This window comes from Lagenorhynchus albirostris, chromosome 4 (genome assembly GCF_949774975.1).
Source record: "Lagenorhynchus albirostris chromosome 4, mLagAlb1.1, whole genome shotgun sequence".
In the NCBI taxonomy this organism is placed as follows: Eukaryota; Metazoa; Chordata; class Mammalia; order Artiodactyla; family Delphinidae; genus Lagenorhynchus; species Lagenorhynchus albirostris.
The window spans coordinates 40,588,317-40,604,900 of NC_083098.1; the positions used below are offsets into that span (position 1 = coordinate 40,588,317).

Sequence of the window (16,584 nt, forward strand, 5' to 3'; positions counted from 1 at the left end):
AATTCATTATGAGGAACAAATCTGGAGGCCTTCCTCACTTCGGCACTCTGGTGCTGACCTAACCACGAAATGGTAACATTTTTCTTTTAGGAAGCTCAGTGGATATGCTGTATACTTTTGCCAGTTGCTCAGGACTGGACCTGATCTTTGGTCTAAATGCATTACTACGAACTGCAGATTTGCACTGGAACAGTTCTAATGCTCAGTTACTCCTGGACTACTGCTCTTCCAAGAGTTATAACATTTCTTGGGAACTAGGCAATGGTAAGTGCTCCCCTGCCCCTGCCCGGGGAACATTTCAATAATAAGGAGATTCCCCCACTTTGGCATTATTTGTTCCTATCTATGACCTTCTTTTTAATAATAGCAAACATGCTTTTTGCCTTGGAATATTTGTGTAAGTGCTCAGTGGTGTGAGTTTGGAATTACTTGTGGCAGAAAACTCCTTATGTATCCCAGAACCTATCGTTAATCCCAGTTTATGTTACATTTGAGCACTTCCACAGCTCCCTGATTCCCTTGAGATCTTCAGGGTCACCTAGACCTCTTATGCTTGGCAGGTTGGACTCAAGCAGTTTGCTTTTACCTTTCCATTCCTTCCTCTGTTCTCAACTTGTCAATCTCAGCAACCCCAACCCAACACTCATAATGGGTTCAAGCTAGAAGTTCTGGTACAGAGTCTTACCTGGGTCAAGCTCTTGATTGTCTCCTTTGTCATTCTTTTATTGTAAGGAACTTATAAACTGTAACTAAAGTGCTAGTGATTAGCCACATTCATTCAAACATATTTACAATGCTTTGTTCACACATCAGCCGATGGAACTGAAGATAAAATGGGAAGTGAGATGTAGTAATATGATGAGCACATACTATATTCCAGGCACTGCTCTGAGCATTTAATAAGTATTAGCTTATTTTATCTTTATAATTGCCCCGAGGTGAACACAATTATGACATTCATTTCATAGATGACAAAAGAGGCACAAAAATTTTAGCTCAATAGCTGTGTGATGCTGGGCAATTATCAGTGAGAGGAATCTTACAGGAGTTAGGATTTGAACCCAGGCAGTCTGGCTCTAGTAGGAGGTCCCTGCTCTCTTGAGACTTCTGTTCTAGAGGTAGGGAGGCAGACCAACCAGAAAGCAAGCAAAGAAGTGATACATGTCTATAGTGGTATGTATTATAATAAAGTCTAGCAGCAGATTTTGGGATTGAGTTACTGAGGATAACTGGCAAGTTGAAGCACTGAAAACAGAATAAAAGGAAGGGTCAAGGCAACCATATCTTAGTTAGATGCTGAACAACTTTACTGCAGCAACTATGTGAATAATAGGTCATCTGAACCCATCCTTACCCATCTCTGTACATCTCACCTTCCCTACTTTTCTACCCTACCCATCCCCAGCTCCTGCTCTTCAGAGTAAGATAAAAGAGTGTCATCATGTGCCCCTCTTCCCCGGGCCCCATTTTGCAAAGGGAAGGTCTGGTTTCCGGGGTGAAGGAGAAGAGTAAGGCAATTTGGGAAGTAGATTGGACACTTTCCATGCCTCCCTCCCCTCCCTTCAGCTTTGCTACTTCCAGACTCACATGCACATATAATTTGCACTTATAATTCTCAGTAAGACTTTTTTTTTAAATAAATTTATTTATTTACTTTTGGCTGTGTTAGGTCTTCGTTGCTCTGCACGGGCTTTCTCTAGTTGCAGCGAGCAGGGGCTACTCTTCTTTGCAGTGTGCGGGCTTCTCATTGTGGTGGCTTCATTTGTTACAGAGTACAGGCTCTAGGCGTGCAGGCTTCAGTAGTTGTGGCTCGTGGGCTCTAGAGCGCAGGCTCAGTAGTTGTGGCGCACGGGCTTAGTTGCTCCGCGGCATGTGGGATCTTCCTGGACCAGGGCTCGAACCCGTGTCCCTGCATTGGCAGGTGTATTCTTAACCACTGCGCCACTAGGGAAGCCACTAGGGAAGCCCCTCAGGAAGACTTTTAATTACATTGTAGAAATAGGTTTTTAAATGTCTTCTCCCACACAATCTTTTTTTTTAAGTAAATTAGGTTATTAAATACTGAATACAGACTATTTCCTAAATATCCACTAGTTTAATATCCCAATTATTAATTTCCAACTGTTTTATTACCCCCAATCCTTCATTTATATAACTTATATTTTTATTTTCCTGGAATATCTTCTTTATAACTGGAGATTTTACTTTCCTTGACTTTGGATTCTAAGTTTTTGTAATATGAAAAATGCTCTGTTGCTTTTATATGCTGCTTTTATGTTTGCTTTTAAATAAAAAATTTTCTAGGTAAGCAATTATTTTGTGAATTGCTGTCTTTCAGAACCTAACAGTTTCCGGAAGAAGGCTGGTATTTTCATCGATGGATTGCAGTTAGGAGAAGATTTTATGGAGTTGCATAAACTTCTAGGAAAATCTGCTTTCAAAAATGCAAAACTCTATGGTCCTGATGTTGGCCAGCCTCGAGGAAAGACTGTTAAGATGCTGAAGAGGTAAGAGCTAGAGGAAGCAGAACCACTTTTCTTAAATATAATATTTTTCTTTGGTGGAGAATCCTCAATAAACCACCTGTTATTAAACAATTTGTTGCCTGACTAGAAGGTTTACCAAAAGAGGAAACATTGACTGGCTCAGAATACCAAAGATTTGGGGGCAAATGGCACCTGTGATAAAATTTGTATCAGAATTAGGAAGTTTGTGTTGCTTTATCCTAAAGTAGTAACCAGCCTATTTCTAGGGAAGACAAGTGCATTTATTGTTCATATAAAGATTAAGTGATAACATAATAGATTTTTTTTTCTAGTTTCCTGAAGGCTGGGGGAGAAGTGATTGATTCAGTTACATGGCATCAGTAAGTATGTCTCCTACTGTTTATACTGAGAAAGTAAAGCTAGCTTTACTTATTACCTAGTTTTCAAAAAGTTGTTTTCATTTAATTGCTAATTGACTTTATAGTTCCCAATAAGAAATGGTCTCAAGCAGCATTGTACTAGGATCTTAACATTAATAAAACAGAAATTTAAACTTGTTTTAAGTAACGTGGTAGTTTCTACAAGATCAAGGCACACTATTGTTTAAGTCATGGAATAGATGTAGCTAATAGTAGCTAAAACTAATATGCTTGCCAAAGAATGGGTAACCCACAAATACCTGCATTTGTGACTATGTTTTCTCAAGACAGAATAAGTGGTCCCCTTCCATCTTGTTCTCTCCTTAGTAGAACTTCTGCTTTTTTTTTTTTTTTTTAATAGCACAGGGGTGGGAAGAAGTAGAAAGGTGGGCAAGGGCGGCCAATTAACTTAAAAGCAGAAAGTAAAGTTTGTTACTTTTTCCTGAATATTTTCTGAATAATTTAGCTACTACTTGAATGGGCGAATTGCTACCAAAGAAGATTTTCTAAACCCTGATGTACTGGACACTTTTATTTCATCTGTGCAAAAAATTTTCCAGGTAATAGTCTTCTTATTCTTTTTAATGTAAAACCAGAGTCCTTATTTTGTAGTCTAGCTAGTCCTAAATTCTACAGGTATATAAATTTACATGTTTTTCCAATTTTAGAGAGCAGGCACTAGGTCTTATTCACCTTCAGTTCCCCTTAGTATCGGGTCTCACCCATGTATGTTGATTGGAAATTAAAAATACTTCCAATGGCCTTTTGGTAGAGTGAACTCTCAGAGTCCATAAGAAAAGAAGGGGATTATTTACATTCCTTCCACACCTAGTATTCCAATAAAAGGTAATTTCCCAAGACCTAAATGACCGTGAAAATATTTTGTAACTATACTGAACGGATGGATCTGGGAATGCAAGGTTTTGAATATTGAATAATCTTCAGCACCATATTTGGTCAGCTTGTTTGCAATTACTGTGGAGACTTTTCTGTTCCATACATAGGCTGTTGAGGAGACCAGACCCCACAAGAAGGTTTGGTTAGGAGAGACCAGCTCTGCATATGGGGGTGGAGCGCCCTTGCTGTCCAACACCTTTGCTGCTGGCTTTATGTGAGTGAATTTGCACTTGTCTCAGGGACCAGATAGCATTCTCCTGTTCTTCTGTTCAGTTGAAATAACTCGTCAGACAAAAATCTGGTCAAAGACAGTTTCCGTGGCTGAGCTCCAAAGTTTGTGCCAGATTTTGCAAGAAAATGATTTACTAAAGTTGGTTGGACATCTTTAACATGTGCCCAAATTAATCACTGTATGAATGAACTGCTTTAGAAGTTTTGTTCCTTAATTATGGCCCATAAATATGTCAAGCATTCCTTTCTCTAAAGAAATACATTGTAAAAGAGTGCATCAAGAGCCTTGACTCTGAGAAGGATTCTGAGTACATGTAGCTCTATTCATAGATTCCCAAGAAGTTTCGAGCCTGAAAGTATGAGGTCGCACCCGAGGGGCTACCAATGAATTTAAAGATTTACTAAATCACCCCCTTATCCAAGCACCACAAACTTGATTGCTTTAAAACCAACTGGTTTACTTACATTTCATAACTCAGTTAACACTCTTAGTCTATAGTTCTACATGCTCATATTGAGCTTTATTCTCTTTCCTCTCCTATCCTCATTCTTTTAAGCCCCGACTAGAGCACACATCCCTTATGCTTGTGGAGGCATGAGGAGGAGAGGAAAGAAAGGAGATGTGTGTTTTGCCACTGACTGAACACGGGGCGGGGAGGAAGTGTCCATAAAAGCTTAGGGGTGATTCTACTTATTTCGCATTTTAGTGCTGCTGGCCACCAGCAATCCTTTCTTCAGACCTCACATGGAAATGCGGGTGGGGAGGCGGTGGGTGGAAGTGGGAAGGGCGGGTTTGGATCCCACAGGACGAAGAATAAGTCTATAAGTGTGGGCATTTGTCAACTCTGCTTTGTAGATGTTGTCCTACCCTGATAGGGACTCCTATAGCATATTAATAGTCTTCTAGGATTTGTTATCATGCAGAAGTGTGAGAACATGTGAAGTGAAGGATAGTCTCTACTTCATCTGAATGCCTTATTGATAATACTACTTTTCTGGCTTCCTGTCAATTCCTCCCACACGGAGGAATAAATCAGAATAGTGTATAGTTAAAACCGAGTTATTTTGTTTTCCAAATCTGAAGAAAGCTTGGCCTCACTCTGTTCCAGGTGGCTGGATAAATTGGGCCTGTCGGCCAGAATGGGCATAGAAGTGGTGATGAGGCAAGTGTTCTTTGGAGCTGGAAACTACCATTTAGTGGATGAAAATTTTGAACCTTTGCCTGTAAGTGACCATTATTTTCCTATTATCGTGAGTAGGTTAGAGTATACTAAGGGCCCCCTGTATTAAACTTTTATAAATAGTCAATTCTCTCAATAAATTCAATGCTCTCAATAAGTAGCCAAACCATAGACAGATGAATTAGAAGAAACCTTAGAGATCACTCATTCTAACCTTTTTGTGTCTCAAGAAATTGAGACCCAGAAATAATGTTTTTAATGTGGGTTATTTGGGGCATGTTGTGGGATTTTTTTAAAAAGGAGTAATTTGAAATTTTTTGACTTCAATTTTATAAGATAAACTTGAATCAAATGTTTTGCCAAGTAAATCAAAGTTAAAATTGCCTGTAGTATCCAAAGTTTCAAAATTTTTTGTCATGAAATCATAATTTATTTAACTTAAAATAAGCTAGTACCATGTATTTGTTTAAAAATATCACCATACGATTGGCTATTTTGTTAATAATCTTCAAGATATTTATGAGTAAAGTCTCATTTCCACCTTACCTCCAACTACATCTGGTACTAAATCAGGAAATATAGCCTTTCTATCTAAAAAGCCACCTGGAAGATATATATATCTAAAAGTTGGGATAGCATAGGTATAGCCTGAGAAGTATGACCTTGATTTTTATAGTCTAAAATAGCATTTGAGAATATCTATTTTCTAAGAATAATTCCTAAGGGAATTGCTTGAAATTGTAGGAAAGCTAAGAAAGTCTGCAAAAAGCACATGCCAAAATATAAGCTAGGCTTTTGTGGTTTGTAGATAGATTTCCCCCCAAAATTGCTTTTAGTCTATAGTGGTCCAAATTCATGGAGCACACTGTTCATAAGCTAAAAGAATTTTTTAGCAAAATGTCTTTGCACAAAATGGAATCTATCTTCCCCAAGTATATTATGAGTAATTTATAAAATGAGTTAAACCAAACGTGATCATTTCATTAGACAAATATCCAAAATCTACTACTGGCCCCTTCTTAAATGGACATTGAACAAGGAAGAGAAATAAACAGTTTCTTCACAATTTGCTTTGAGTCCAATGCCTAGAAATTAGCCAGCTTATCCTGTCACTCTTTGTAAGTAGTACCAGCTATTTATGATGTTATCTAAAGCTTCTCAGCCAAACATAAACTTTTGGCTTAAGAATTCTTTGTATATGTGCTAAATATACTTCCTCCTCAAGGTGCACAAGTCAGCTAGAAAAACTTGCAAGAGTAAATGGTACCTTTGACATCTGCAGAATCCCAGGGAATTCGCAAAACAGTCCTGGAAGGTGGCAAGGAAGGTATCTTAGATCCATTTTTCAAATGAGGAAGTTCAAATTGAGATGAACTTGTGTGATTTGCTAGAGGTCACACAGCTGTCTCATTGTTACTCTAAAGAATCCTGTACAAATCCTGGCTCTGAGCCTGCTTCCTTTCTACCCCAAGTCATGGAACCATGCTACGTCTCCTTTGAAAACATTTAATTGATTCTCTTCTTGTCTCCAGTAAGAATTTTGAAGTTGAGCAGAGAAACAAAAGCTGTTTGCCTGTTGAGTCTACCTTACCCAAGCTCAAGAAGGAAGGGTTGGGGTATATATATATTGAGTGGATTTAAAAAAAAAACAAAACTTTTTATTATGAAAATTTTCAAAGTAGAGAGAAAAGTATATGAAGCCCTAATGTTGTTTAATCCATAATTGTACCCACTCTTTACCTCCCACCTACTGGATTACTTCTAAGCAAATCTCAGGTATACCACTTTATCCATAAGTATTTCAGTATGTATCTCCTTTGTAAAAATATAACAAAATATAATTATCATACTTTAAAATATGAACAATAATTTCTCAGTATCATTAAATATTTAATCAGTGTTTCACATTTTCCTTATTGTCACAAATGGTTTTTTTTTTGTTTTTTTTGTTTCTTATTAGTCATCCATTTTATACACATCAGTGTATACCTGTCAATCCCAATCTCCCAATTCATCACACCACCACCCCACCCCCCAGTCACAAAAGTTTTTAATTGTTGGTTTATTCACATCAGAACCCAAACAAGGTCCATATATTGTATTTATTATATCTCTTAAGTCTGTTAATCTTTAAGTTCTCTCTCCCTCTCTTTTTTTTGTCCCTTGGAATTTATTAAGAAACCAGGTAATGTTATATAGTGTTTCCCACATTATGGATTTTGCTAAATTTATTTCTGTGGTATCATTTAGCATGTTCCTCTGTCCCCTGTATTTCCTGTAAACTGGTAGCTAGACCCAGAGGCTTGATTTTTGTGGGGTTTTTTGTTTTGCAAGAATTCTTCATAGGTGATAGTGTGTGCTTTCATCAAGAGACACATAATGTCTGATTGTCTCTTTTCTTGACCTTGATAGCTAGTGATGGTCACTGCCTAATGCACTGCCTTATTGGGCAGGGGTTGGGGGTTTATAAGGTTTCAGAGGAAATTGTTTTAGTCTCTTAAACAGAAGTTTTATTTTTAAAACTTGGCTTTGTGTGTGTGTGTGTGTGTGTGTGTGTGTGTGTGTGTGTGTGTGTATGTGAGTGTGTGTGTCTATATCTAAAAGTTTTGCTTTGAGCTTTGAATTCTTGGATGATTGACAACAAAGAATATTTACTGTCTCTGAGCAATGAGTTACATCCTTGAGATTTATCTCCTAGCACTCTGAATTGTGGAAGTGTAGTCGTCCAGTGATAAAAAGCAGCAAACAAGATATTGCCCTCAGATTCGTGGTGGTAATGCAGACCAAAAGATGAATCCTTTTAAAATAGCTCTAGGATAACAGTCACACTCTTTGTAGGATAACTATTTTCTTGACACTGTTTTTGTTAAAGAGTAAGTAAAGATTTATTTTTGTCCCTCTCCTCCCCAATCACTACAACTAGGATTATTGGCTCTCTCTTCTGTTCAAGAAACTGGTGGGCACCAATGTGTTAATGGCAAGTGTGAAAGGTCCAGACAGAAACAAACTTCGAGTATACCTTCATTGCACAAACATCAACCAGTAAGTGTGTAAGATGCCCTTTACCAATCAACAAGTTTTAATTAGTAAGCACACAACTTCCTACTCTAACACACTGTTGTCTTCTATCTATACAGTGGGTCTAAGGTGTGTCATTGTTCTTCATTTCTTTTCATTCTCATAGTGATATGGTGCCAGAGTCTAGCTAAAAAAATGAAAAAAAAAAAAAGGCTAAACATAGGCATTTGCAGTCCAGCAAAGATTTGTACAATGATTTAATTATCACAATCCATAATGAAACTATATCCTGAATTTAAATAAATAATGATACAAATGAAGCACATAAAACCAATTTTGTATGAATGATTAATCAATTGAATGGCTATGAATGAATAAAATATGAATATGAACTCATATGAATGAATAATTACATGAATATACTTATCCCTTTGTATCATATCTGATTAATAAAGAAGAATAATTAAAATGACACCAATGACAACAATAACACTCATGTTTTCAAAAGTTTCAACCCAGTTTCTGGAGTTGAGAGGCCATAGAGACTTTTGTAGTCCAGTACTCTGGCCTTAGGTAGGAAAAATGTTCCTAAGTCTGAGATTTTTCTCTTTTTAGTTTCAGTCTGTCTTTCCTAATAGAATAATATTAAAATGCTAATTCTAGCTACAAAGGCTACATACTGTTTCCAGTTTCAGTGAGTGGAAACTCTGTTTCTGGGTAGTGAGCCCCATTAGGAATAAGTGGGGGAATGGTTTAGGTGGAAAAATTCTGAAAAGTGTCAGTAGATTTAATTTTCTTATTTGTTTCAGTCTTTTCATAAGGTTAGGAAAAGCCTGGGTTTATATGGTTTATATTAGGAATTCACATGAACCCTGAAAATTTCCATTTTACCATTTAACTTCCCTATGTTTGAATGCATATGGGCTGACTGGCTTCCTCACAACGCAGCCTAGCAAAGCAGCAAAGATCTCAAAGTGCTAAAGCCCAGAAAATGGCAGTGTGAACAGCAATATTTTTATCATGTTTTCAAAATAGGACCACATTAGTAGCCTAATATTATCATAAATGGAAGGATACAAAGAGGGCCCATCATCACTATAGATACTAATACTTAGTGTTGTCCATGACTATATTTTTAATCAACTATTCAATTGCTTAAATTAGATAAATATTTTTATTGAGTTAATCCATTTGCTTTTAGCCCAAGGTATAAAGAAGGAGATATAACTCTGTATGCCTTAAACCTCCATAATGTCACCAAGCGCTTGCAGTTACCACATCACTTATTTGACAAGCAAGTGGACAAATACCTCATAAAACCTTCAGGACCCAATGGCTTATTTTCCAAGTGAGTAATTTTCTTGGTTCATTTCAAACTTTCACCAAAAGTGAATTTTATTGGTGTTTGTCAGAATACCATGTGTTGATAGGGAGCAAAAAAAAAAAAAAAAGTCAACTATTTCAAGTTCTAACAATTCTTAATATTCAGGAAGTTACATATGAATACATGCTAATACAAGTGTGATTCATTCAGAGAGTCCCAAGCGGAAGAATGGGACCACAAACTAGCAGTTATCTCAGGGAAATGTTTTCATTTCAGAGCAACTTGATATATCAAGATCCACTCAATGCATTTAGATTATTTGCTCCAAAAAGACATAATTCTTGGTAACACAGTCACTAAAACAAAAATACCTATATGTAATTGCTATATAAAGGCATAGGAGTTGTTGTAAAATATTATATGGTGCGAGCTGGGTGTGAGTCTCTTATGGTATCAGAGTAGTGTTTTTATTGGTTAGAGTAAGAAAAAAGTGGTCAGAAATGTGCCTTTTAGGTGAATTATTTAAAGTTGGTTCTAATACATTTTAGTTATAAAAGCCTGTCATTGACTATGTCTTACAAAAGCCTGTAATCCAACAGAATACCCAAGAATGACCGTAAGCCTTTAAGAGTTAGGCACACAAACATTGTAAGATTTCTGTCTAATATGTATTGGAAGGAGACTTCCCCCATGGTCCAGTGGTTAAGACTCCATGCTCCCAAATCAGGGGGTACGGGTTCAATCCCTAGTCAGGGAACTAAAAATCCCACAAGCTGTGTGGTGCAGCCAAAAAAATTAATTAATTAAAATAAAAATTCATTGTGTGTTGGAAGGGGCTCTTTCCATCATGGCTATTCTCACATTAAAGCATAAAAAATTGAGATTACAAAATTCTTACTACCTCCTCGCATCTTTGCAAATGCTCTATGAGTGATGTTTTCAGTGACAGCCTCAGAACCTGAAAAAGTACCATAAGCATGCTTTCTCCAAAGTCCTATCCCCCATAGACAAGCATTATTAACACTGGGTACCATTACTTTTTTTCCCTATCCTTTATTTTACTATAACTGTAATCATACAACCTCTAATAGGAAAAAGTGAAGGGGAACCCACAAGTTTCCCAAAGTATCTTTCCATATATAGCCTTTGTAGTCTTCTAAATGGGCTGCATGTTTTTTTTTTGTTTTGTTTTGTTTTTTGCGTTACGCGGGCCTCTCGCTGTTGTGGCCTCTCCTGTTGCGGAGCACAGGCTCCAGACGCGCAGGCTTAGCAGCCATGGCTCACGGGCCTAGCTGCTCCGCGGCATGTGGGATCTTCCCGGACCGGGGCACGAACCCATGTCCCCTGCATTGGCAGGCGGACTCTCAACCACTGCGCCACCAGGGAAGCCCCGCTGCATGTTTTATAAAATGCCATGGTTTACTTATTTTCCTACTGTTTAAACCTTTTTTTTTCCCTATTGTAAATAATGTATATTTGGATAACAGATACTTTTCTCTATTTGGGTTTTGACCCTTTTTGAAGTGGCTATTTTTTGCATATTTCTGTCTGAGGCTGATAAGAGAAAAGCTTTTCTGAAGTCGTTGAATAATAGTTGCAGAATTAGAAGTGTTTTAAGAGATCATTTTAGATGGGTATCTAAGGCCATTCAGCTCTGTTTGATTCCTCCTCTGTTGGATCTTGCAGCCTCTGCTGGCGACTGCTCTCTGTGGCAAGGATAAAGTGAGCCTCTAAGCCTTTCATCTGCTGCTCTTAGTTCTATTCTCTAGAACGGAGGATGGAAACTATACCTCATGCCTGTGGACAAGTGGGTTTAGAGGATTTTTTTTTTCTCTTTTTCTGCTAGGGGAGGTTGGCATACATTCTGTGTTAATTTTTATTTTTAATTAGTTGTCAATGTTGTAAAAATTGACAACTACTAAAGTATCTGGATTTCTAGCTTTTCTTTGAAAATAGGTGCTCTGGCAGCTCTGGGATGTTTTCCCAATTCGATGGAGTTGAACTGGGGTTGTTTACTTTAGACAGGTCGTTCATCTTTCTGTGCTCCTTAGTCCCTACGTGACCCTGCTGTGTCTTAAACCTGTCCTACTGCACTGGCACACGTAACTTCCTTGGCCCTTGAGGACATTTGAGTTTGCTACTGTTAATCTGGAACAATGCTGAATACCTCCTTTTCTCCAGAATAACTCCCAAATATTTGAAGGACAATTGGACTGTCTTCTCTCCAGGCTAAATATGCCCAATTTCTTCAATGATTCTTCTCTTTGCTATATTTACCAGACCCTGTTGCATTCTTATCACACGTTTCATGCTTTATACTTGGAAAATTGGTGAAATTGTGCATAATGTTTTATTACCCTAAGTTCTCTTTGATGAGTATATATTACTTATATTTTTCCCTCTTTAAAATGTTGCAAAAGCATCGCAGATACGTTTAATGAGTGCACAGTCTGCACACTTGCTCACGCTAATGACCTCAGAGGGTTAAATAATAATCACCTTTAAAAAATTATTTTTTACTTGAATAACTTGTATAGTTCCCATAGAAGGCCCTGCATAGTAAGTTTTTAATAAATATTTGAAGTGAATATATGTTAACATAAAAACAGTATTTAATAGTTATCTCAGATAAATTTTGCCCAGCATCGCCAATTTTGCCAAATCTGTTGCTTGATAATTCCTTCTAGCTCTATTTATCTGAAACGTGACAAGCATGTCTTCTATTTCTTGTCACCATGTTACTGACTTAAAAATATAAAACAAGATACTACCCTCAAAAAAAGCCCTACCCTCATTGCCCAGCCTGATGAGGAAATATTCTGCGTGCTTTAAGCTTACACTCAGTATATTGATAGCATCCTGTAGCTATATTTATAGGTGATTAAACAGTATAGCCAGATGGAATATCTTGCCCATGTTTCATCATCTTAACCCAGAGCAGTATTAATTTACAATGATCAGACTTACCTTTAAACTCTGTGGCCTCTCCTAAAGCATTTCTGAGACTTTTTTGTGTACCCTTGTAATGGTCTTCAATTTCATGCAGAAGAGGTCTTACTACCACCATCTAGAGGTGTTTTCAAGGCCTATTTTTGTCTGTGGTTTCCTGATGGTGGTCATGGCGTTTCCTCCCACACCCCATCCAGGAACTGCTGTGATATAGGTGCTAAGATAAAGCTTGGGTGCATGTGGGCTGAGTGTAACAGCTATGCAGGCTTATTAGCCTCCAGCACAGCCATGGTTATCTTATCACATCTTTAGGCACAGAGCCCAGAGCTGGGCATTTAACCAAGGTTAAATGGAAACCAGTTTTTCTGCTGACTGATACTTAGGATAGAGTGTGAGAGATCTTTAAAAATGAAAACTTTAGGGGCTTCCCTGGTGGCGCAGTGGTTGAGAGTCCGCCTGCTGATGCAGGGGACACGGGTTCGTGCCCCGGTCCGGGAAGATCCCACATGCCGCGGAGCGGCTGGGCCCGTGAGCCATGGCCGCTGAGCCTGCGCGTCCAGAGCCTGTGCTCCTCAACGGGAGAGGCCACAAGAGTGAGAGGCCCGTGTACCACAAAAAAAAAAAAAAAAGAAAAGAAAACTTTATAATAATGTTAAATTGGAAACAATCAAATGTCTAACATTAGACAATTAAGTAAATAAACTAATATGCTCATACAACTGAATCTTGTGCAGCCATTAAAATGATGTAGTGGATGAATGTTTAATGGTGTGAACAAATGTTAGGATGTGTTACAGGAAAAAGAATCAACTTTTAAGAGACTATATACTGTATGCTCATTTTTGTCTAAATGAAAACATGTATGTACATACATACATAGAAAAGAGATGAATAAATATACATCAAAATCTTAAAAATGGTTATGATGAGTTAACAGGTTGCTTTTGTTATATTTATCTGAATAATAATGATGATGATAGATAATACTTTTACAGTGCTTACTATATACAAGGTACTGTTACATGTATTATATACATGACATAGATAAACTCTGACAGTAATCTAAATTTTCAACAATAAAAAACTTTTTTCATATATAAAAATTTCATAATGTAAAAAGCATTTAAGAAAAAGATAATAGAGATAAAAGCATCATTTGGAATTATGGAAGTAACTATCAGCAGAACTAAAAGCAGACTAAAGCTTTTCTTCATAAGCTCTTGTTTATATGAGATTTATTGCTGTAAGCATGTACTAATTTGACTTAAATAATAATAAATATGCGTAAGAAATAATACTTGTCCTTAATTTTTTTTCCATTTTTTGACTCAGTTTTGATTTTAAATTCCAACAGTGAGATGCAAAGAAAACATAATTTTTTTGGAATCTGTGGTTTAGCTAAACAAAATCATTTTTGCTTCACCACAGCAATATACATTCTACCAAAATAGCTTAACAATTTAAGAAAATGAATGCATACCTCCTGGGAAAAGGGGAGTAAGAGGGTTTATGGACATAGTTACAAATGGGAAATCGACTGTCATTTTGTATGTTAAATTCATGAAATTCACACTCCATTCTATATATTTGCTTTATATAAAAATGTTTTCAGTTTCTTACCATCCAAAAAAATGCTGCAGATCCAGAAGTATGTCATCTTCGTTCTTTTTATAACTCCATCATCTTGCCTAGTATGGGTTACATGTGTTCCATTTTCTGTAAAGGGCCAGATAGTAAATATTTGGGGCTTTGCAGGCCATATGGTTTCTGTCACAACTGCTCAACTCTACCAGTGCAGCTTAAAGACCATCTAGGTCAAATATTTAACTGACATAGTGTTCAAATACAAATTACATAATATAAACCGCCACAGAAAAATTTTTTGGTCTTAAAAAGATCTCATGACTTTTATAGAGTAGGTGGAAGACACACAACTTGGCTAACTTGGACGTATCTTTCCCCTTTGCAGATCTGTCCAGCTCAATGGTCAAACTCTGAAGATGGTGGATGACCAAACCCTGCCAGCTTTGACAGAAAAGCCTCTCCGCCCAGGAAGTTCACTGGGCCTGCCAGCTCTCTCATACGGATTTTTTGTGATAAGAAATGCCAAAGTTGCTGCTTGCATCTGAAAATGAAAGACATACACTAGCCCAGAGACTGAATTTTTCAAGTGCATTGATAAGAGGAACGCAAATCTCAGGCTGTAGGAAGGCAAGCAGATGAACTGGTGACTGCTTTAGGGCCACTAGGACACTCTCAGCGCTAGATTAGCACAGTATTTTGTTCTAAGTAGACCACTGTTAATAGTAATACCTAGTTCCAGACACTATGTTTGTACTCTGCATGTACTATTTTTATTTAAGATTATTAAAAATGTATATAAATACTCCCAATACAGCCAGGGGGCAAGTAAGTGAAGGATATATTATTAGTTTTAAGAAAGTGTTTAGTTGTTTTTATTTTTAAAAAAAACAGTTATTAGAAGATTGTCAGATTCTTTCCTCCATATTCTTTCCTCCCATAGGGCTGCTGTCAGAAAAAGTTTACTACCACAACCTTCAAATCATCTATAAAAGAGAGACAATCTCTTTGCAGCTTAACAGAGAGCTAAATTCAGCTGCTGCTTCACTTCCCTCTGTTCTGTTTGTCTCTGTCAGCAATACTGTGTGAGAGGACAGATGGTTAGATGTGATAGCACAAAAAAAAAAAAATGATTAATGGCAATTTGGAGGGAAGGGATTATGTAAACTTCAAATGAAATAAAAACTGACTGAAATTGATTTACCAAGAGGAGAAAATTTAATTCAATACATTGTAAGCATCTGTTAATGTTTACCTTTAATCTACCTTAAATTCTTGTTTTAGTTGGCTGCAAGTAACAGAAAACCCTGATTCCAATGGCTTAAACCACCACACATTTATAATCCCACATAACAAGAAGTTCAAGTAGGGTGAGCTCCACTGCTCAGTATGTCATCAAGGAATTGGTTTCATTCCATCTCTCTTCTCTGTCACCTTTAGTATTGGCTTCATTCTCAAGCTGGTTTCACTATGGCTGTAGCTATTCCATGGGCCCATTCAGACCTGGCAGCAGCCAGAGAAAGAAGATGAGCAATTTTTTCTGTCTCCTTCATAGACTTTTGAAGGACCCTTTCTCAGAGGTTCTCTCAGCAAAACTCTCCTCATGCCTCCTCGTGTCATGGTCGCATGGCCATTCTCCCCAGTCACTGCCACCATCAATGAGATTCCTCCAATTGTCTCCTAATAATCTTTTGGAATGGAGAGGGTGTTGGGAAGTCTATAACACTGACCACTACTGTTCTGTGCTTTTATCAGTAACAGAATATATTATTTGCTCCTGTGTCTTAATTCTTAGAAATATAATTCTCCTTATATTTATGCCCGCTATGAATATTGTCATCAATTAAGTACATTTATAAGGAACTAAAGCTGAAACTTAAAGTTTGGATGCTTTAATATCCTTAAATTTTATATGTAAGTAATTTTTATATTTTCACATTTGAAATAAAGTAACTTTTATAACCTCAATATTGCATGATTATTCTTCCTGTTTTTAATTTATTTACTTATTTTTGGCTGTGTTGGGTCTTCGTTGCTGCGCGTTGGCTTTCTCTAGTTGTGGCGAGCAGGGGCCACTCTTCGTTGCGGCACGCGGGCCTCTCACTGCGGCGGCTTCTGTTGCTGTGGAGCACGGGCTCTAGGCGCGCAGGCTTCAGTAGTTGTGGCTCGCGGGCTCTAGAGCACAGGCTCAGTTGTAGCACGGGCTTAGTTGCTCCGCAACATGTGGGGTCTTCCCGGACCAGGGATCAAGACCGTGTCCCCTGCATTGGTAGGCGGATTCTTAACCACTGCACCACCAGGGAAGTCCTTGATTATTCTTTCAATAAAGCTTAAGCCTACAGATCCCTTGTTTCCTTCACCACTTTATTTACACCTCTTACCTTTATTTGTCCTTTCAGCCTCCCCCATACCGACTTGACCTTGAAGAAAAGAGATCATCAGGCACAAACACGATTTCCTCCCTCATCATGTAGATTCAATCATGATCAGTGTTCGGT

At 37.6% G+C, this 16,584-nt stretch overlaps 1 protein-coding gene across 5 annotated transcripts in view; it reads left to right on the plus strand.

Moving 5' to 3' along the window:
- HPSE (heparanase) overlaps positions 1–15,963 on the plus strand; it is a 33,923-nt gene extending 17,960 nt beyond the window's left edge. Inside the window, exons 4-12 of one of the 5 annotated variants that reach the window (XM_060147179.1) lie at positions 91–264; positions 2,339–2,507; positions 2,819–2,866; positions 3,372–3,465; positions 3,910–4,016; positions 5,143–5,257; positions 8,138–8,256; positions 9,434–9,580; positions 14,475–15,963. In XM_060147179.1, coding sequence (XP_060003162.1) covers positions 91–264; positions 2,339–2,507; positions 2,819–2,866; positions 3,372–3,465; positions 3,910–4,016; positions 5,143–5,257; positions 8,138–8,256; positions 9,434–9,580; positions 14,475–14,634 — 1,133 coding nt within the window. In that variant the 3' untranslated portion in view covers positions 14,635–15,963. Of the gene's footprint in view, positions 1–90; positions 265–2,338; positions 2,508–2,818; positions 2,867–3,371; positions 3,466–3,909; positions 4,017–5,142; positions 5,258–6,746; positions 6,974–8,137; positions 8,257–9,433; positions 9,581–14,474 lie in introns of those variants that run through there. The other 4 variants (XM_060147180.1, XM_060147181.1, XM_060147182.1 and 1 more) reach the window with 4 other exon arrangements.
- The last annotated feature ends 621 nt before the right edge of the window (positions 15,964–16,584 follow it).